General features: G+C 42.3%; 1 protein-coding gene across 1 annotated transcript in view; it reads right to left on the bottom strand.

Moving 5' to 3' along the window:
* The window catches only part of LOC141084018 (transient receptor potential cation channel subfamily M member 7-like), a 311,613-nt gene that overhangs the window by 155,856 nt on the left and 132,696 nt on the right, over positions 1 to 23,061 (bottom strand). The window contains 2 exon segments of the mRNA XM_073568395.1: positions 5,051 to 5,182; positions 15,089 to 15,142. Of these exon segments, the coding sequence (XP_073424496.1) occupies positions 5,051 to 5,182; positions 15,089 to 15,142 (186 nt within the window).

The raw sequence follows: 23,061 nt of genomic DNA, 5'->3' as shown, positions 1-23,061 counted from the left end.
CCATATAATGCTCCAGTATATGCTGGGCCCCATATAATGTTCCAGTATATGAAGGGCCCCATATAATGCTACATATATAATGAAACAGATATAATGTTCCAGTATATGCTGGACCCCATATAATGTTCCAGTACATGATGGGCCCCAAATATTGCTCCAAACATTAAAAAAATAACAACAAAATGAAATACTAACATCTCCTTGTTGGCCGCTGCTCTGCTCCAGACTCCTCAGCGTCGCTGTGTTCTGGCTCTCTGCACTGTGACTGTTCAGGCAGCAGGAGCACACTAGTTATGTCATCATACCCTCTATCCCGAAATGTCAAAAGTCTTGGAAGACGCCACAGCGGAGGAACAGGGAGCAATAATGATTGCAAGTACCGATGCCCTGAGCAAGAGAGGGCCCACTTACTGCCGCCGGCACCGGGCTCCCATAGCGCGCTGGTGTCCCCAACGGTGAGTGGCCCCCCCACCTGCTCAGGGCCCCGGCACTTGCCCAGGTGCTGACGCCAGCCCTGACATTAATGACAAGGCCAATATTTACAATTCTGACCAGTGTCACTTTATGAGGTAATAACTCTGGGAGACTTCAACAGATCCCACTGATTCCAAGATTATTTTTTGTGACATATTGTACTTCATGATAATGGTAACATTTCTACATGACTTATTTTTTTTAAAAAAACGGAAATTTTGCAAAAATTTGGAAAATGTTGCAATTTTCAAACTTTGAATTCTTATGCCCTTAAATTAGAGAGATATGTCACACAAAATAGTTAATATATAATATTTCCCACATACCTACTTTACATCAGTTCAACTTTTTTTGTTAGGAAGTTTTAAGGGTTAAAACTTGATCAGCGATTTCTCATTTTTCCAACAAAATTTACAAAACCATTATTTTTAGGGACCATATTACATTTGAAATGACTTTGAGGGGTGTATATGACAGAAAATACCAAAAAGTGACACCATTCTAAAGACTGCACCCCTCAAGGTGCACAAAGCCACATTCAAGAAGTTTATTGACCTTTCAGGTGCTTCACAGGAATTTTTGGAATGTGGAAAAAAATGAGCATTTAAATTTTTTCACAAAAAATTTATTTAGACCCATTTTTTTTATTTTTGCAACATCGTAACAGGAAAAAATGGACCCCAAAATTTGTTCTGCAATTTCTCCTGAGCATGTCGATACCACATAAATGGGGGAAAACCACTGTTTGGGCGCACGGCAGAGCTCGGAAGAGAAGGAGTGCCTTTTGACTTTTTGAATGCAAAATTTGCTGGAACAATTAGTGAACAGCATGTTGTGTTTGGAGAGCCCCTAATGTGGCTAAACAATGATAATACCCAACAAGTGACACCATTTTGAATACTAGAACCCTCAGGGAACTTATTTAGATGTATTATGAGCACATTTATTCCCCAGGTGCTTCACAGAAGTTTAAAACGTTGAGCCATGAAAATAAAAAAAAATCTAATTATTGCCACAAAAATGTTTTTTAACCCCAAATTTTGCATTTTCATAAGGGTTACAGGAGAAACTGCACAATACAATTTGTTGTAAACTTTCTCCTAAGTACGCCAATACCCTATCTGAGGGAGAAAACTACTGCTGAGGCATAGTGCAAGGCTTAGAAGGGAAAAAGTGCCATGTTGGAGTTCAGATTTTGCTGGAATGGTTTGAGGGTGCCATGTCACATTGGCAGAGCACCTGAGATGCCAGAACAACAGAAATACCACATTTGTGAACTAATTTTACAAACTACACCCCCTAGTGAATTAATGTAGGGGTCCAGTGATCATATTGACACCACATGTGTCTGATAGAATTTTATACCATTGAGTGGTGAAGAAATAATACATTACATTTTTACCACTAAAATGTTGTTTTAGCCCCAAGGTTTTAATTTTTCTAAGTGCTAATAGAAGAAACTTTTATAACAAACTGAGGTCCATTTTTACTTGAGTGCGCCAATACCCTGCAAGCAATTGGGAAATACTTTTCAGGCAGAGTGCAAAGCTCAGAAAGGAAGGAGCACCAAATTATGGTGCAGATTTTACTGTTATGGTTTGCAGATGCTATGACCCACTGGGAGAGCCTCTGAGAAGCCAACACTGCAGATCTCCCCATAAATAACCCCATTTTACAAACTACACCTATCAAAAAAATTCATCTAGGGGTGCTGTGATCATACTGACACTACAGGTGTGTCACAGAATTTTATACCATTGTGCAGTGAAGAAAAAATAATTACATTTTTACCACCAAAATTTAGTTTTAGTAACAGATTTTACATTTTCACACAAGAAATGGGTACAAATGGCACACAATTTCTACTGAATGTACCAATACCTCATATGTACCAATAAGTAATACCAATACCTCATATGTGGCTGTACAGTACTACTTAGCCACAGGGGGAGACTCGGGAGGGACGGAGCACAATTTGCTTCCTGGAGCACAAATTTTCCTAGAATAGTTTGTGGACTCTATATACAGAGCCCCTTTGTTCTAGAAGAGGAAAATCCCTCTCTCAAGTGATCCCATTTTGAAAATTATAGCCCTTTGAGAATTTATCTACACAGGTGTAGTGACTATTTTGACTCCATGAGTGTTAACAAGCAGCAGTGGATGTTGCTGAGTGAAATTTGCAAACTACCGTTGTAATGACCAGTGCGCTGTAGTTACCAGTACTTTATAGTGATCAGTACATTGTGCCCAGCTCATGCTTCTTGAGACACGCATCCAGAAATTAGGCAGGCTCTCATTGCTACAGAAATGTGAAACATGTGGACGCTATATGTGGTTTAGGCACCTGGTGGCTCAGAAGGGAGGGGAGCATTTGGATTTGGCAGCGCAGAATTTGCTGAATTTCTTTTGGAGTGTGAGCAGCCATTTCACTTTTCCAGTGTCTTTGTACTAGCAGTTACTTTGAAGTCCCCTATATTTCCGTTAACAGATGACGGTCCTGAGTGGGGACTTGTATTTTTTATGGATTGATTTGAATCTTTTAGGAACATTTTACATAATGTTTGGGATCACATTTATCCTGCGACCTACGCTGAGCACTTACATTGGGGATTTCCATCTAAATCTTCGAATGACGTGAATCAGATGAAACCCTCGAGGGATCCATTAACTATAATGAGGCAGCAGATTTACTTTGAACTCAGTCTGGCCTCTGTTCAGCAGTGTCCTTTTCAGAAGTGCACAAAACTGTGGCCAACTGCACTTTTATGCACGCCTAAAAAAATGAACACAGCCGGATCATAGGCGAGATGGTGTCCACAGTGCTTCCATCTGCCTCATTAGAGAGAATCTTCAGTTGGGAGTTCCGTCTGAATCACGTATTTCAAAGATGTATGTGCTCAGCGCAGTGCACAGGATAAATGTGCACCGTGGCCTTACTGAGATCTTTGGGAGTCAGAATGAATAAATTAACAGTACGTGAAGATTTTTTCTTTTTTTACATGTTCCTCGTGCCGTACAAGTGATTAGGTGACTTTATTCTTCGGGTCGGTGCAGTTACAGATTTATATCAGTTTTTATGTCTGGCTGCTGTCACACACTAAAACACATAAAAAAAATACTTTTTGCATCACCCATAATTTTTCCATATTTTGGCTAACAGTCATGTGAGGGCTTGTTTTTTGCAGGACAAGTTGTCGTTTTTATTGTTACCATTTTCTGGCACATGCATTGACAGGCAAACTTGCTGCATCATGCTCTGGGCATGATCAAGCAATTTTGCTAGCTCTGGTGACGATGGCAATGATTGGGACCCCGCAATGATGCTGTGGGGTCTCCAATCCAAGGGCAGAGAAGATTTCTTCCCTATGCCTGCTGCTGAAATGCTGTGTTCGAGTTCCAGGCGACCTGATCGTATTGCTACATCTAAGGTTGGAAAGGGGTTAATATACAAGCGAAATGTAAAAAGAACTGCATTACAGTGTATGGTTGAATCATTGAATCCATAAATACTTTTTCAATTTTCTACTTATTTTTATATAAAACCGAAATGTAACAGAAATCACATAATATTGTATGGATCAGTAATTGAATCCAGACAAATTTCTCACTGCTTTTTTATAGTGTTACATACCAAAAAAAAGTACCACATAGCATGTACTAATGTATGGATTAGTAATTTAATCCAGACACATTTTTCAATGCTTTTTTGGAGTGTTATATACCACTAAAATGTACCACGGAGCACGGAATACTATATGGATGACTAATTAAATCCAGACAATTTTTTCAACGCTTTTGTGAATGTAAGCTCTGATGTCTTTTTACATCAATTAAGGAATTTGCTCCTAAGACCTTGTGGGGGCATCACAGCACATTAGGAGACCCCAATCAGAGGACAATAAAACATCCAGACTCCTTATCTATGAACTGGTCCAATATTTTTGTTTCTCCCTATCCCACAATGATAGTTCTGCTTTGCGTCACTTGTCTTATCTATTGCATTTTTCTGTGCTGGGTTCTGTATAAATATGTGATTCTTCATATTTTGTATTAGTCAATGCCTGATGAAGAGACCTAACTAGTCTCGAAAGCTTGCAATGTGTTACCATCTTTTCAGTTAGCCATTAAAAGGTATCAACCACTGAGGACTCTCAATTCTGAATATTTTTAGTATATGCGGAGTCATCCTCCATTACATGAGTCTCTACCACCCTGACCAACAAGTTCTAACAACACAATAGAACACACATAAACGTAGTGAGACCCCTAGAAGCCAAATCATCACATAACATATTGCTACAGTATGGCTCAGTACGACATGTTAGCACGCTACACATAATGTAGCGGTTAGCTGCTGTCTTTCAAAAGGAGCTGGCAGCTAACTGTATGCCTATAAATGCAAAAAAATTTGGTAATATTTGGGAAGTATAAATACATCTTTGGTGAGTTTTTGTGGTAAACCCTATGTTTTGCTAGGATTTTAAAAAACCGAAATAAGACAAAAAGCCCCACACGTCAATGCAGCCCAGGTTTTTTGTCTACTTCCTAGACCGTAGTTATTTAATTAATAAAATACCTGCTTTAAGAGTTTGTACATAGCTCTGAAGCCTTTCTTGGTGTAGCTGCATCTAAATGTTCCACCCATAAGGTATTCAATAACTAGTCCGATGTCCATCAGAGTGATCTTGTATTCTGCTGATAGTTTACCCTGAAATAAAGTCCATGATTACTAAATTGTGCAATAAACATTAAAGGGGGAATGTCACCAGCGTTGTGACATAGCAGCTAAAAATATCACCTTATTCAGCGTCTGCGCTGCCTTCCTGTATGCCCTGGAAAAACCTTTTTAATTTCTCTAGCGGTGTATCATAATCTTCTTGGTCTGGTCCGATGGGTGTTGCTTTGGGCCTCTCCATTCCTTCCCTGGCTGCTGCTCGCTGTACTCCTTCTTTAATTGACATGGATGATACCACCTGCATCATCCACATTGCCGTGCAGCACCTCAAGCCTACGCAGAAACATCACATCTCGCACAGTATGCTTTGCCAAAGTGTGGACAAAGCCAAAAACAGAACGCGCATGAGTCGCACACGTATTTCCGGCTCATGTACCGGAACTACTTCCATGTACCGGAAATATGTTTGCCGGCGCATGAGCACTTCATCCACGTCAAGAAGGATGGTGAGCAGCAGCAAAAGGGAGGGATGGAGAGCAACATCGGACTGGACTGAGAAGATTATCATTCAGAGCAGGAGAAATTAAAAACTTTTTATCTGTGGCAAACAGAATGCGTCAGGGGTTATGGAAGGATTTAGGAAATGCAGCGCAGATGCTAAATAAGGTGATATTTTCAGCTACTGTGTCACAAAACTGGTGACAGGTTCGCTTTAATTAAAAAGAAAAATAGCAAAGAGAAGACAAAAAAGCAAATGTATACTGACACATTGGACATGTTTTCCATAGCATATGTAATATAATTTGTCTATACATTGGTAAAGTTAACTTAGGCTGTCTAGCAGTTGCAAATCATGCAGCTGCGGCGACACAAACTAAATCTCCGAGCATGCCCAAACTACTTTGAGAACACCCGAGCATGCTCAGAAATCTTGTGTAACGAGCACACTCGCTCATCACTAGTAACAATGTTTAGAACTTTTGACTTTCAGGCTCCATATCTCATCATCCACTACATCTTTGAATGTGAGACTACCATCATTTTATAGAAAATCACCTTGCCTATCTCATACATAAATTTAACCTGTAACTATTTAGCATATGATTAGCTATTCTTGTTAAGTCACTGCATTGCTACTTTTTTCCTCCTGGTGGTGGAAAAATCTTTTTCTTCCTCTATACTACAAAATATAACCTGTTCTCACATTTCATAATAGCTCAGCGCTATTAGGTTGATCCTCAAGCAATACATCACTGGTTTAAATCAAGAAGCAGCCATGAAGATTTCCCAAGAAATAAGGAACAGCATCATCCTGGTCATCGATAACAGTCTCACAGCCATGCAAATTGCAAAACTGCATCGTGTGAGTGCCAGTTGGAAGAATGCAAAATTAAGTCCATCCATCCATTCAAAAGTCAAGAGGTGAACATCCAGGCAGATCACAAGGTCTATCGGTTCTGGCGCGACAAATACGCCAGTGGATGTGGCTCATATGCCTCATAATAGTGGGATCACAGACGTCCATGCAAGCACTGTGAGACAAACATTACACATGTCTGGAATGGTGGCCAGAAAAAAAATGAAAAAGCCTTGACTTCAATATTGTCATAAGAAGTGTTGGCTCGAGTTTGCAAAAAAGTACAAAAAGTGTACACTAGAAGATTGAAAATGAGTGATTTGGAGCGATGAGACGTAAGTCAATAGACCAGGCTCTGATGGTTGCAAATGGAAGAATCAAAGGAAAAAGAGGCTAACGGATTGAGAAATTGAATGATCTGTCAAGTTCGGTGAAGAAATATGGGTTGATGATATGGGGTTGTTTCACGGTCAAAGACATTGGATACTTGATCAGGGTCGATGGTGGTTTCAGTGTTGAGCTATATGTGAGTATCATACAAGACGAATTACTTCATGCACTCAAGTACTATGGGTATGAAAAGGATGACATAGTGTTCCAGCAGGTCAACGACCAGAAGCATACGTAAAGATTGGTGAAGTAATGGTTCAATGACAATGAAGCAGAGGTACCAATCAAACACTTGAAGGTAGAATTGAAGATAAAGCTGTATACATACCAAAGTGAGTCGACCATATATGCACCAACTTTGAGAACGAGTAGAAGAGATCTAGGATCAAATTTCGGTCAAGAATTTGAATCTGTAGAGAGCATACCCAGAAGGATTCAGGCAGTGTAGAAAAACAAAGGTAGATTTACAAAACACTAACAAAATAATAAAAATTAAAATTCAGATTTTTAGGCGCAAAACAGTAACAATGCAGTGACATAACATGAATCCGCATAACTAATTTTATGCTAAATAGTTGCAAGTCAAATGTATGTATGAGATAGACAAGATGATTGTCTATAAAATGATGGTAGTCTCACGTTCGAAGCAGTAGTGGATGGTGAGTTATGGAGCCTGAAAGTCAAAAGTTCAAAACATTTTTACCCTTTTGCTCAACAGGGTATGTACGCTCTCCTCTTGCACTAGGGAATTGCTGGTGATTAGAGTTGAGCGATACCGTCCGATACTTCAAAGTATCGTATCGGATGGTATCGGCCGATCTTTAAAAAAAGTATCGGTATCGCCGATTCCGATACCGGAAGTCCCATTCAAGTCTATGGGACTTCCGGTATCGGAATAAGAAAAACCCTTTCCTGCCCTTGTACAGCCTCTCTGGGGTCTGTACGGGCCTTTCGGGGGGCTGTGCCGGCCTGCCAGGGGGTCTGTGCAGGCTCCGGTGGTCTGTGCCGGCCTGCCGGTGGTCTGTGCAGGCTCCGGGGGGCTGTGCCGGCCTGCCGGGGGGCTGTGCCGGCCTGCCGGGGGGCTGTGCAGGCTCCGGGGGGCTGTGCCGGCCTGCCGGGGGGCTGTGCCGGCCTGCCGGTGGTCTGTGCAGGCTCCGGGGGTCTGTGCAGGCATCGTCCGATGGGACTACAAGTCCCATCGGGCGATGCCTGCTACCATGACAGTGATTGACACATTAGCCAATGATGGGACAGTAGTAGTCCCATCATCCGGCTAATGTGTTAAATGTAAAAAAAAAAAAAAAAAAATTACATGCTACATACATACTACATACATGCTACATTCATACTACATGCAACATACATACTACATATATACTACATGCATGCAACATACATACTGCATGCTACATACATACTACATATATACTACATACATGCTACATTCATACTACATGCAACATACATACTACATATATACTACATGCATGCAACATACATACTGCATGCTACATACATACCACATATATACTACATACATACTACATGCATGCTACATGCATGCTACATGCTACATACATAACACATATATACTACATGCATGCTACATACATACTACATGCTACATACTACATATATACTACATGCATGCTACATACTACATGCTACATACATACTACATATATACTACATGCATGCTACATGCATGCTACATGCTACATACATAACACATATATACTACATGCATGCTACATACATACTACATGCTACATATTACATATATACTACATGCATGCTACATACTACATGCTACATACATACTACATATATACTACATGCATGCTACATACATACTGCATGCTACATGCATGCTACATACATACTACATACATACTACATGCTACATACATACTACATATATACTACATGCATGCTACATACATACTACATACATACTACATGCTACATACATACCACATATATACTACATACATACAATACATTCATACAATACATACATAGACATACAGTACATATAACATAGAGTAACATACTTACCAATACTTGTCACATTGTTCCCCGAAGCCATTGTCTTTCCGGAATAAATATTAACATAACAAACCACAAAAATACTCACCCACGATCCGAAGCAGTCCACGAGTGTGTCCCACGACGATCTTGGGTAGAGAACTGCAGCATCAGATGATGCTGCCGTTCTCTACGGGCTGCAGGAATCCAATGACGGAAGGTAGGTATCCTTCCGCACTGTATTCCTCCGCCACTTAAAAAAAAAAAAAGTCCCTAGTCTCACTTTATGCCATTGCTGTGTGGGAAATTCCCACACAGCAATGGCATAAAGTGAGACTAGGGACTTTTTTTTTTTTTAAGTGGCGGAGGAATACAGTGCGGAAGGATACCTACCTTCCGTCATTGGATTCCTGCAGCCCGTAGAGAACGGCAGCATCATCTGATGCTGCAGTTCTCTACCCAAGATCGTCGTGGGACACACTCGTGGACTGCTTCGGATCGTGGGTGAGTATTTTTGTGGTTTGTTATGTTAATATTTATTCCGGAAAGACAATGGCTTCGGGGAACAATGTGACAAGTATTGGTAAGTATGTTACTCTATGTTATATGTACTGTATGTCTATGTATGTATTGTATGAATGTATTGTATGTATGTAGTATATATGTGGTATGTATGTAGCATGTAGTATGTATGTAGTATGTATGTAGCATGCATGTAGCATGCAGTATGTATGTAGCATGCATGTAGTATATATGTAGTATGTATGTAGCATGCATGTAGTATATATGTAGCATGTATGTAGTATGTATGTGGTATGTATGTAGCATGTAGTATGTATGTAGCATGCATGTAGTATATATGTAGTATGTAGTATGTATGTAGTATGTATGTGGTATGTATGTAGCATGTAGTATGTATGTAGCATGCATGTAGTATATATGTAGTATGTAGTATGTATGTAGTATGTATGTGGTATGTATGTAGCATGTAGTATGTATGTAGCATGCATGTAGCATGCATGTAGTATGTATGTAGCATGCATGTAGTATGTATGTAGCATGCATGTAGTATGTATGTAGCATGCAGTATGTATGTAGCATGTATGTAGTATGTATGTAGTATATATGTAGTATGTATGTAGCATGTAGTATGTATGTAGCATGCATGTAGTATATATGTAGTATGTATGTAGCATGCATGTAGTATGTATGTAGTATGTATGTAGTATGTATGTAGCATGCAGTATGTATGTAGCATGTATGTAGTATGTATGTAGTATATATGTAGTATGTATGTAGCATGCATGTAGTATGTATGTAGCATGTATGTAGCATGTATGTAGCATGTATGTAGTATATATGTAGTATGTATGTAGCATGTAGTATGTATGTAGCATGCATGTAGTATGTATGTAGTATTTTTTTTTTTTTTTTTTTTTTTTTTAACATTTAACACATTAGCCGGATGATGGGACTACTACTGTCCCATCATTGGCTAATGTGTCAATCACTGTCATGGTAGCAGGCATCGCCCGATGGGACTTGTAGTCCCATCGGACGATGCTTGCACAGACCCCCGGACATCAGCACAGCCCCCCGGCAGGCCGGCACAGCCCCCCGGCAGGCCGGTACAGACCCCCACAGGGTGCACAGACCACCGGCAGGCCGGCACAGCCCCCCGGCAGGCCGGCAGAGACCCCGGGCAGTCCACACAGCCCCCCGGCAGGCCGGCACAGCCCCCCGGCAGGCCGGCAGAGACCCCCGGAAGGCCCGAAATGACGGCGCATCATGATGCGCACACACCGCGCATCATGATGACGTCAGGCCGTCAATCAACTGAACTTCCGATTCCGATGCCGAATTCCGATATTGAAAAAATATCGGAAGTCGGTATCGGAATTCCGATACAGCAAGTATCGGCCGATACCCGATACTTGCGGTATCGGAATGCTCAACACTACTGGTGATAGTTACAACTTTCTGGTTTGGTAGTGAAGGAGAGTTCTGATTTATTAGCAGTCGGATGGTGTAGTCTACAGGAGATATCTGCGTGGATTTAGCATTGTGCATTTATCCTAATCCTCTCCCATTTGGTTTACCCCTCCTACTGTTCTCTTCATTTCCACTCGGTTGTTTGATGAGTGTATTTTTATGATTGTAGTTTACTTTTATCCCTGTATGTTTCCCCTGTCTGTGAGGTTTGTGTTATCCTATTTGCATCCATACATCCCTGGGTGGGATAGGAAACAGATGAGTATGCATATAGGAGTATAGCAAGGTATGAGACCCCAGCTTCTCCACCTTCAGGGATAATCTTTGGTACAGGGATAGCCTAGGGTCCTTCTAGCTTGAGGGACAAGGAAGGAACCTATTGCCCCGGGCAGGGCTGGCATTAGGGGCAGGCAGACCAGGCAGCTGCCTATTGCCCCTGCTCCCCCAGGGGCCCTCAGCTAGCAGCCCATCACACAGCCGCTATGGGGCCCGTGAGGCAGGGGGGCCCGCCTGCTGCCAGCGCCGACTTCCCCACCACCGCATTGAACTATACTGGTGTCATAGATGCTGGTACAGTTCAAAGCAATGATGAAGGAGAGAGCGTCAGCTGACACTCCTTCTCCCATCATGCCCCGCTCTGCCTCTGACACTGTGGGTGCGCGATGACATCATTGCGCACTCACTTTGTACCAGGCAGTGCAGGCTGAGCCAGGAGACAGCCGGGAGCAGCGTGGGCATGAGGAGAGGTGAGGAGTGTGTTTTTTTAATGTAACAGTGAGTACTGGACTGGGGGCCATGCACGAGGGGTGCTATATGATATGTGGTGCTGTGCTATATACCATGTGGTGCTGTGCTATATACCATGTGGGACTATGCTATATACCATGTGGGGCTGTGCTATATACCATGTGGGGCTGTGCTATATACCATGTGGGGCTGTGCTATATACCATGTGGGGCTGTTCTGTATACCATATGGTCTGTGCTATATACCATGTGGTGCTGTACTATATACCATGTGGGGCTGTGTTATTTACTATGTGGTTGTGTTATATACCATGGGGGGTACATTATACATTATTCTATATGGGAGACTGTGTTATATAATATGGGGGGCTACATTTTAATCTATGGGGAGGTGGGCTGTATTATATTCTATTTGGGGCTACATTATATTCTATGGGGGGCTGTATTATATTTATTATATTCTATGGGGGTGATTGCATCATACTCTATGAGGGGGCTACATTGTATTCTATGTGGGGCTAGAATATATTGTATGGGGCTTCATCATACTTTATGAGGGGGCTACATTATATTCTATTGGGGCTGCATTAAACTATATGAGGAAGGCTACATTGTATTCTATGGAGGGGCTACATTATACTATATAAGGTGCTGCATTATATTCTATGGGGGGCTGCATTATACTCTGAGGGGGCTGCCATATATTCTATGGAAGGGCTGCATTATACTATAAGAGGGGGCTGCATTATATTCTATGGGGGGTTACATTATATTGTATGGCGGGGCTGCATTATCCTCTGTGGTGGCTGCATTATACTCTGTGATGGCTGCATTATACTCTGTGGGGTGGCTGCATTATGCTCTATGGGGTGGCTGCATTATACTATATGTGGGCTGCATTATACTGTATCATAGGCTATGGGGAATACATTATACTATATGAAGAACTATGGGGTGCATTATACTAAGGGAAGTGAATTGTACTACATGGATGACTGGTGGCGTATTATACTATATGGAGCACTATGAGGAGTGTATTATACTATATGGAGGACTGAGCAGTGTATTTGAATATATGGAGGGCTATGAGGAGTGTATCATACTATATGGAGGACTATGAGGAGTATATTATACTATATGGAGGACTATGGGGCACATTATATTATATGGAGGACTATGGGGTGTAAACTGTAGATGTGCTGCTGATAACATGATACTGTATGGTGATCTGTTAGTGATCCATTAGTGATTAGTGTCCCCATCATTCTTTCTCAGACGGTGGAAAGAGGCGGGGAAACAAGTGTTGAACGACTTCAATATTGTCGATTACACTCAGCGCATGTAAATACAATCGAAATGCTTCTGTGTGATGATGCAATATGCTAGCATTTGGGGGCCCATTTTAAACTTTGCCTAGGGCCCCACTTTGCCTAAAACCGGCCCTGGCCCCGGGAAATATTGCTACAGCATCATGACAGTAGCCTTCCAGCTTATTGTCTGTTTTTTGTGTTGCAGGGATTACTTTCAAAACTACTTAAAGAGAACCTGTCATGTGAAAAAACGCTATTAACCTGCATTTATGTAGTTAACCTGCAGGTTAATAGTGCTCCGAATCTGTCCAGGACCCGTCATTAGTTAACTTTATTCCTCCTAACAGCATTCGGTATTCTGTCACGGGAGTGGCGCCTGGCACGGTTTCAGTCACGGCTCAGCGTATAGAGATTGGCAGCTAAAACAGTGCCCCCAGCACTGACTGACAGCCGGCTCCAATGCAGAGTGAGTGTCAGGGCAGGGATCACGGTTCCATCCGCCACTCTCTGCACAGAACAGTGACTCCTATTTCCTCCTATCAGCGGGGGTCTCAGACCATTATTAACCTGCAGATTAATCCAATATCTGCAGGTTAATAGCTTTTTTTCATGTGACAGGCTCCCTTTAAGATTACTTTCATATGTTTTTGTGTTTTTTAACTGAATAAATCTGATTAAGCATAAAAATTGAGTCAGTAGATGGTAGGAGAGCCCATATCCAAACACAGGGTATTTAAATAGAGGCCTATTGTCTGTAGCTGGTGGGTGGCAGCCAACAAATTGTTAAACTTCTGCAGCCACCAAGTTACTAGGTGAACATACAATACTTGCTTATACCAGGTTCTCAAAAAATTCTCTAGTAATGCTCAGGTGGGATTACATGTGTAACCGATATGTATACTGTGTGGCTAGACCCTGGAGAAAGCAAACTATAGATTTCATTGTATTCTCCATATTAATGCTCAGGCCAGAATGCACCTTTACACTAAGAGCCCTGCCTGATCAGAGAAAAGTTGTCTGACAGCAACTTCATAGTTTTTGGCACTAAAACTCAGCAGAAGCAGAAGACAACACTTTTCTCTTGTGCAGGAGGTAATTCACAGTGTCATGTTAGGGCAAGTTAGGATAGGATATGGGTTGAACTAGATGGACTTAAAGTCTCCCTTCAACCTTAATAACTATGTTACTATGTTACTATGTTACTATGTAGCTAGAAGGAGATAAGGCATCGAGGAGCATAAATGGCAAAGTGTTTAGGCGTTGATAACAAATGACAGGAAATAGCCAGACAAGTCACATGCGAATCTAACGTTACACATGACTTACAAGGGAGTCAAGAGGAAGTAAAGTCATGTGTCTCTTGTGACCTGAGACCAAAATCCAAGAGATCCACCTTTTAGTTGTGTATACTTGCCATATACTGCGTGTGCTCACTCACTCCCTGTATAAGCTGGCTAAATCAGATATATAGCACACTTAAATAGGTTGTCCACTACTAGGACAACCCTTTCTCATTCCCCACGCTTGACCTCGATAAAATAAAAAAAACCTATTCTCATCTCCCATGGCGGCACCGTTCCTGTGGTGTCAGCACTCGCAGTCTCGGGGCCATTGTGCGGTTGTCATGACATGTGACCCCAACACCCAATCAGTGCTAGCCTCACTGTCTCCGCCTTCTGTCTAATTGAACATGAAGAGGAAGTCAGCGATCAGCTGCAGCCCGGACTTGCTCTTTGTGTTCAAATTTTTCTGAAGACAGGGACAGTGATGCCAGTGCTGATTAGGCACCGGACATCACATGTCATGAAACCTCACGAGAGCTCTGGTGAGTATAGGCTTTTTTATTTCATCAGGACCAAGCATGGGGAATGAGAAGGTGGTCCTAGTAGTGGACAACCCCCTTAAGGAGTCCAGGGCCATATTTTAGGCCCCGTAATGTGGTTTACCACTCTTCTACCCAAACAAAAAATGCTGGAAAGCACAGATAAGCATTTATAAAGGGTTTTTTTTTAACAGTGCTAGAAATTGTTATATTCTTAAATTCTTACACTCTCTAAATGAGACATTTTATAAATGACCTTGCATAGTTTTTGCACATTATACAATAGCTGGATACCTTCTTAACATCCTGGATAAGATGTAGTACGGTGTCTTTACTTGCATTCTCCGTCTGAAACAGGTAAAAGGAGGCAAGTAAGTACTAAAATGTCAATTGTTAAAGTGCAAAGTTTTCATTGAAACGCTACATAACAGGCATGCAATTTACATAAGAAAATGACTACTTTGAAGCTTGGCTGCTTTGTGACTACTGCTTGTTGAATAGGACTCAAATAAAAGTTTGTGTACAGTTGTTTGTCTTTTGTCAATGTGACATGCAAAAGTAGTGCTGAGTGCTTTTGCTTCAAAAGCATCCAGACACTAGAGGGGTTAGTCTAGTCCCCAGGGGGATTGTGGGGATCTTGTTTTCTATTCTGGCAGCAGCCAAAGGATGTGTTGCGTGTGATCTGTCTCTCACAAAAGTTCAGGCAAGCTAGTTGAGAAAGTCTATCAGGAGCAGGAAGATAAGGACTGGAAGGAATTATGTCACAGGGATCATCTCCCTCAGCAAACCCTCCTCCTCCATCTCACTGTGCTAGAAGGATTGTTGTGTACTACTGTGCCTTTGTAAAAAGTCTTGATCTGTGCTAAACTGTGTTATCAAAAGAGACTGTTAGTCAATGTGCCTTTAAGAAGCAGTTGTAATGTTTATGAAGCCTGTGCAAGAGACTTGAATTGTACTGGATGTGCTGTGATATTAAACTACAATGTTCATGAGGACTCTATCAATTGTGTCTTTGTGAGAAAGTGGATCCATCTTGTGCCTGAGGAAGCTGCAGTGCAAGGTCACCTTGAATAACTGTTCCCGCAGAGTTCCAAAGAATTCATGAGACCTGTCCCACCTCTATCTGAACCTAGTGGCATGCATGTAACATCAACTCACTCTATATCTCATTGTATAACGCAAAATTCCTGTCAAGTGTTTATAGGGAAAAATCTTTGCTTATTTCACATAACAAGCACTATTGTATTTGTGACAAAAATGTGGACCAAATTTCTCAGCCTTAAAAGTTCTTCACTATATTCATTGAATGTGCATGGTTGTCATTGCCTCAGGGCGATTACCGTATTTTTGATTATAAGCCGCACTTTTTTCCCCTCAAATTTGGGGGGAAAATGGGAGTGGGTCTTATAATTGGAATATACCTGACCGGCCACCGTTAGTGTCACGATCGACGTGTGACTGGACACACCGCCTCCAGCAGGGCGAATTTCTATCACACACGCGACCCTGGATACACCACCTCCAGTAGGGCGAATTTAAACAATAAGACGTGCAGCCGGATACACCGCCTCCAGCAGGCGAATTTCAGAATTGCACGTGACACCGGATACACCGCCTCCAGCAGGGCGAATTTAAATAATAAGGGAAAACACCAGGAACACAATAACAATGGAGGGCCCTGCGATAGGGAGCGGGGATGTGGAGACCTCCTGCACTCCCCTGATTCAGAGTCTCTGCACTCCTAACGATCCCTAGGCCGTTTCCGCGCCGTTCAGGAACTTAAGAACCCTAGCTCACCCTGCACCTATCCCTTACTAGTGTAATGGATGATGCAGAAACTAATCCCACCACTGCACTGAAACACACATAAGGGAAAGTGACAATACAGGGAACACCACTTAGCTCTGCCCTGTTGCTCTTGCTCCCAGCAACAGAGTCCACCACCAGAATGCAGCTTTCCTCCAGAATCGCTGCAACTTCACCAGGCCTTGTCAGAGCTGCAAGGAACTCTCTCACTAGCTCCTTCCTCCACCAAGGATGGTTGGAAATGAATACTATCACCAACAATCAGTGAGAGCACATGACACACCTTTATAGTTAAGCCAGAGGAATAACACCTGCTTAATTATCATGTGCAATGACACTAACCACCACTGGGGGCAAACTAAACTGAAACTACAAAAGTGCAATGACCCTAATGGCCACCGGGGGCAAAACTAGGAAAAAGACACCACTGTGTAATAACCCTTAATGGCCACTGGGGGCAAAACCAACCTTGAGCAAACAGCTCAAAGAAAAAAAAGGTTACTTGTGTTTTTATCTGACATGATCCAGCATGGATCATGACAGTTAGCAGGGTCCCAGGGTTGCTGCTGGAGGTGGCAAGAATGGCGCCTTGCTGCAGGCCGCAGGCTGGGATGAGAGGGTGTTTGGAGGTGCAACACTGTGAGTGTTCGGTGGTGCAGGGGCTCCGCTGACATTTTTTGAATGCCCATGACCTCCGCACTTCGATGGTTTATAGTGAGGTGGACTACAGGAAAATGGCTGCGCATGCGCCGCCCCTGGTGACCATTTTCCTAGAGTCCACCATAAAGTAAACCATGGAAGTACGGGGGCTCTGGGCTTTCACAAAATGTTGGCGGAGCTCCCGCACCACCAAACACCCGCAGCATTGCACATCCAAACACCCCTTTCTCCCAGTCTGGGGTCCGCAGCAGCGACTCTGGGACCCAACTTCACCGCAGCCACCACCCCCGGAAAGCAATAAGATGTGTGGATTGTAAGAAGCACCATCATTTTATTAAAAAAAGTTTTTTCTCCTATTTTTCTCCTCAAAATTTGGGGTGCGTCTTATAATCCGGTGCGTCTTATAAACCGCAAAATATGGTAATCTATATTTACATGGGCGCCTTCTCCTCTTACCATGCAATTGGTTAACGCTAAGACGAGAATTTAATAAAACTATTATTTAGTGTCAGTTTTAAGGCCCTCATGCTAGATGAAAGTCATTAGAACCCATTGATTTTGCAATTTAAGTCTGACCAGCTGATTAGTTTTGTTACCTGTTGAATCTTGCCCGATAGATAACATTGGGAAGAGAGGATTCAAGTCATTGGAATTCAAATGGCCGATCCTTTAGTTTTCATGAGAGATACAGTGGCTTTTGAAAGTGTTGGCATTTTTTATGTTTTGTTACCTCACAACCTGGAATTTCACTGTTTTTTTTTGAGGGCTTGCAATCAGTTTATGTAAAGAACATGCCTACAATTGTGAACAGGTGGTTTTCTTTTCATTGTGATGCAAACAACAAATAGAACAAAATAACCGAAAACTTCAGTGTTCATAACTATTCTCCTTCTCCCCTAAAGCCAGTACTTTGTCAATCCTCCTTTTGCGGTAATTACAGCTGCAAGTCTCTTTGGATAAGTCTCTATCCGCTTTCCACATCTTGCCACTTGTATTTTTGCCCATTCTTCAGGGCAAACCTGCTCCAGCTCCTTCAAGTTAGGTGGTTTCTTCTCTTGGCAGGTTTATTGTGGTACCATGTTCTTTCCATTTGATGATAATGGATTTGATGATGCTCTGGAGATCATCAAAGATTGAGATACTTTTAATAACCCAACTCTGACTTGTACTTTGTCTCTAACTTGTTTGGAGATCTCCTTGGTCTTCATGGTGGTGTTTGGTTAATGGTGCCGCTTGCTTAATGGTGTTGCAGCTTCTGTGTCCTTTCAGAAAAGGTAAAGTGTATATAATGACAGTCCAGGAGACACTTAGATTGCATGCAGGTGAACTTCCTTTCATTAAGCATGTGACTTATGAAGGTAATTGCTTTCACCAGAAAATTTTAGGGGCTTCATAGCAAAAGGGCTGAATGCATATGCACTTGATACATCACTCCTTGCTTTCTGAGCCCTGCCATGCATCCAAACAGTAGTTTATCACCATATATGGTATATCTGTGTACTCAGGAGAAATTGCATGACAAAAATTTGGGTTCCATTTTCTCTTTTTACTCTTGTGAAGATAAAAAAAACTGTGACTAAATGAAATTTTTTGCGGGAAATATCAGATTTTTTTATTTTGACAGCTCCACGTTATAAACTTCTATGAAGCTCCTGGGTGTTAAAGGTGCTCAGCACACATCTAGATAAGTTCCCTGAGGAGCGTAATTTTCAAAATGGTGTAACTTTTGGAGGGTTTCCACTGTTTAGGTACATCTGGGGCTCTCCAAACACAACAAGGCGTCTGCTAAGTTTTCCAGTAAGTTTTGCTTTTAAAATGTCAAATTGTGCTACCTCCCTTGCAAGCCCTGCTGTGCGCCGAAACAGTAGTTTTCCTGCACATATTGAGTATCGCCGTACTCAGGAGAAATTGAATAACAAATTCAATCTATTTTCAGGTAAAAATGTAATTTTTTTTTTAATTTCCATGGCTCAATGTTACAACCTTCTGAGAAGCACCAGGGGGTTCAATGTGCTCACCACACATCTAGATCAGTTCCCTGAGATGTATAGTTTCCAAAATGGTGCCACTTGTGGGGTTTTCACTCTTTAGGCACATCAGGGCTCTCCAAACATGACATGGTGTCCGCTAATTATTCTAGCAAATTTTGCATTCCAAAAGTCAAGTGGCACTCCTTCCCTTCTGAACCTTGCCATTCACCCAAACAGTAGTTTTCTTCCCACATATGGGATATCATATCAGTGTACTAAGAATAAATTGCACAACAAATTGTATGGTGCAATTTCCCCTGTTACCCTTGTAAAAATGCTAAATTTGGAGCTAAAAAAACATTTTTGTGGGAAAAATGTGTTCTTTTTTTATTTTCACGGCTCAATGTTATAAACTTTTGAGAAGCACATGGGGCTTGAATGTGCTCATCACACATCTAGATAAGTTTCCTAAGGTGTATACAGTCCAAAGTGGTGTCACTTGTGGGGGGTTTCCACTGTTTAGGCACATCAGGGGTTCTTAAACGCAAAATGGCTTCCCTAATTATTCCAGCAAATTTTGCAATCAAAAAGTCAAATGCACTCCTTCCCTTCTGAGACCTACCATGCCCAAACAGTGGTATTTCCCCACATATGGAGTATCGGCATGTTCAGGTGATATTGCGCAGCAAATTTGGGGGTCCGTTTTTCCTTTTACCTTTGTGAAAATAAACAGAATGGGGGGCTAAGGTAAAATTTTAGTAAAAAAGTTAAATGTTCATTTTTTCCTTCCACATTCCAAAAATTCCTGTGAGCACCTGAAGGGTTAATAAACTTCTTGAATGTGGTTTTGAGCACTTTGAGGGGTGCAGTTTTTAGTATGTTGCCACTTTTAAGTATTTTCTGTCATATAAAATGGTTTTGTAAATTTTGCTGAAAAAATGAGAAATTGCTGGTCAACTTTTAACCCTTATAACATCCTAACAAAAAAAATGCTTCAGACATTGTACTGATGTAATGTAGACGTGTGACAAATGTTATTTATTAACTATTTTGTACATTAAAATGAGAACCTTGAATTTTTAAAATTTTTTGCCCAATTTCCATTTTTTTTCACAGATAAACGCAAGTCATATCGAAGAAATTTTACCACTATCATGAAATACAATATGTCACAGAATAGTCTCAGAATTACCGGCAAGGCTCACAACACTTGTCAGAAGCTTTGGATTTATTAAGAGGCGTTTGACTCTTGATTCAGAAGCGCCTGTCTCCATCACATCCCTTCATCAAGTAGAGCCTAGACTTCACAAGGCCCAGAAGTCCTGTTTCTTAATTGGTAAAAATTTAGACACCACAGAGTGTTATAAATAAAAAGAGAATCGGTTCCCACCTCCATGTCTATAGGATTGGAGATAAAAATGTTTCAAAACCTCTTGCGCACAAGCAAAGTGTGGTAAAAGAAATATGAATAATCTAATCTCATTAGACTAATGTAAGATAACATTTAGGCCTGTTTCACACATCAGTTTTTTCCCATCAGTCAAGATCCGCCAATTTTTGTAAAAAACGGATCCGCCAAAAAAGGGGCGGATCCGTTTTTTACACCCATAGACTTACATTATTGGCAGATCCTGACTGACGGTCGTCCGTCACACCCATTATTGTACGGATCCGCCAAGATTTTAGCGGCTCCCGGGCAGATGAGACGGACCCTGCAACGTTTTTTTGCAGTGACGGTCCGCTATTTTCACTCCGGGAGGCAATTTAACCCTTGACTACCATCCCGGGAGCCGCTAAAATCTCTCTCTCATCGCGCCGATATCTTCTCGCGCCCATCTCTACAATGCCGCGAGATCGCGCTGATATCTTCTCGCACCCATCTCTACAATGCCACGAGATCGTGCCGATATCTTCTCGCGCCCATCTCTACAATGCCGCAAGATCGCGCCGATATCTTCTCGCGGCCATCTCTGCAATTGTGAGCGGGTTCCATTAAATTCTAACCTTCCCCGGATCCGTCCATCCGCCACTCCGGTGACACCCGTTGCTGTCAGTCCGCCTGCGGATCCGTTTTCCGCTATTTTGGCGGATTTCGACTGACGTTAAAATCTGGTGTGTGAAACAGGCATTACCATTTTTTTAAACTGTTCATTATGTATTCAGAAAGTTTTCATTTTTGTTATGAAAACATGAATTATAGTAAAATTAACCAGTTATTTTTTTCTTTACTTGAATAGATAATGAACACTAAAGAGATTCAGACCACAATCTAATATATAAAGCTCAAAGTGTGTATGTATGTGTGTATGTATGTATGTGTGTGTGTGTGTGTGTGTGTGTATGTGTGTATGTCCGGGATAGGCATCCACACAGTCGCAGCTACAGCCACAAAATTTGGCACAGTCACACGTCTGGACCCCGAGAGCGTCCTAAGCTATGTTGTGAGGCGAAATTTTAACCCCGCGTGTTCCAATTCACCGAAACAATTTTGCCCCATCTACATACTGGGGGAAAAGTGTGTGTGCGTCAAGCCCTGCCCCTCATTATGATGTCATAATGCCCCTATTTGCATACTGGGGAAGCAGTGTGTGCATATGAAGTCACGCCCCTCATTATGATGTCACAATGGTTGCCATGGCGACGCTGATGTCATCATAGGTTGCAAGACCTGCCGCCACTCATTGTGATGTCATAATGGTTGACTATGGGATGTAGGATGTGTGATGGGTATATGGGCACTGGACTATGGGATGGAGGATATGTATGACGGGTATATGGGCACAGGACTATGGGATGGAGGATGTGTGATGGGTATATGGGCACGGGACTATGGGATGGAGGATATGTATGATGGATATATGGGCATGGGACTATGGGATGGCGGATATGTATGATGGGTATATGGGCACGGGACTATGGGATGGAGGATATGTATGACAGGTATATGGGCACGGGACTATGGGATGGCGGATATGTTTAATGGGCTTATGGGCAAGGGACTATGGAATGGAGGATATGTATGATGGGTATATAGGCACGGGACTATGGGATGGAGGATATGTATGATGGGTGTATGGGCATGGGACTATGAGATGAAGGATTTATGATGGGTATATGGGCACTCGACTATGGGATGGAGGATATGTATGATGGGTATATGGGCACGGGCCTATGGGATCATGGATATGTATGATGGGTATATGGGCACGGGATTATGGGATGGAGGATAATTATAATTTGCTATAACTAACCACAGTTAGTTACTATGCCCGGGCAGCGCCGGGCTCTTCAGCTAGTTATAATTAATTGCATACTTCCCCTTCTTGTATTTTTTTAAAAGCCTCATAATACATACATGTTTTATTAGAGTAATAAACAGGGCCGTATTTGCCACTAGGCACTTGAGGGCATGTGCCTAGGGCGCCAGAAAGGGGGGGCGGCGGCACCTGAGCAAGTTTGTTTTTTTTTGTGTGGTGCACACCACACACCTATAGATCACATCCATTGAGGAATATATTTACTACAGCTGGGGGAGAGAGGTGAATGGGAGGACAAGCCAGCTGCGAGGACAAGCCAGCTGCGAGGACCGAGCTCCCTGACTCCGGATCCAGCAGGAGCTGTTCCTCATCCTCTCGTCTCTTGTGCACTGAGGAGGAGAATGTGATGGACGCGGAGAAGCCCTGGACACTGTAAGGGGACACAATGCCCAGGAGGAAGCAGGAGCAGCCCAAGCGCCCGCCTTCACGTAAGTGCCCGGCTGTCTGGCTCTGCAGCAAGCTGCCCATTGTGTGCATTAGTTTAGGGTTACAGAGGTGCTGTGTGTGGGCTGAG

This window comes from Dendrobates tinctorius, unplaced genomic scaffold, assembly GCF_039654945.1.
Source record: "Dendrobates tinctorius isolate UK_male_01 unplaced genomic scaffold, ASM3965494v1 ptg000022l, whole genome shotgun sequence".
Taxonomy (NCBI): Eukaryota; Metazoa; Chordata; class Amphibia; order Anura; family Dendrobatidae; genus Dendrobates; species Dendrobates tinctorius.
Note: the sequence above shows the minus strand (reverse complement) of the source record. Positions and strands in the feature narration are given on the sequence as shown.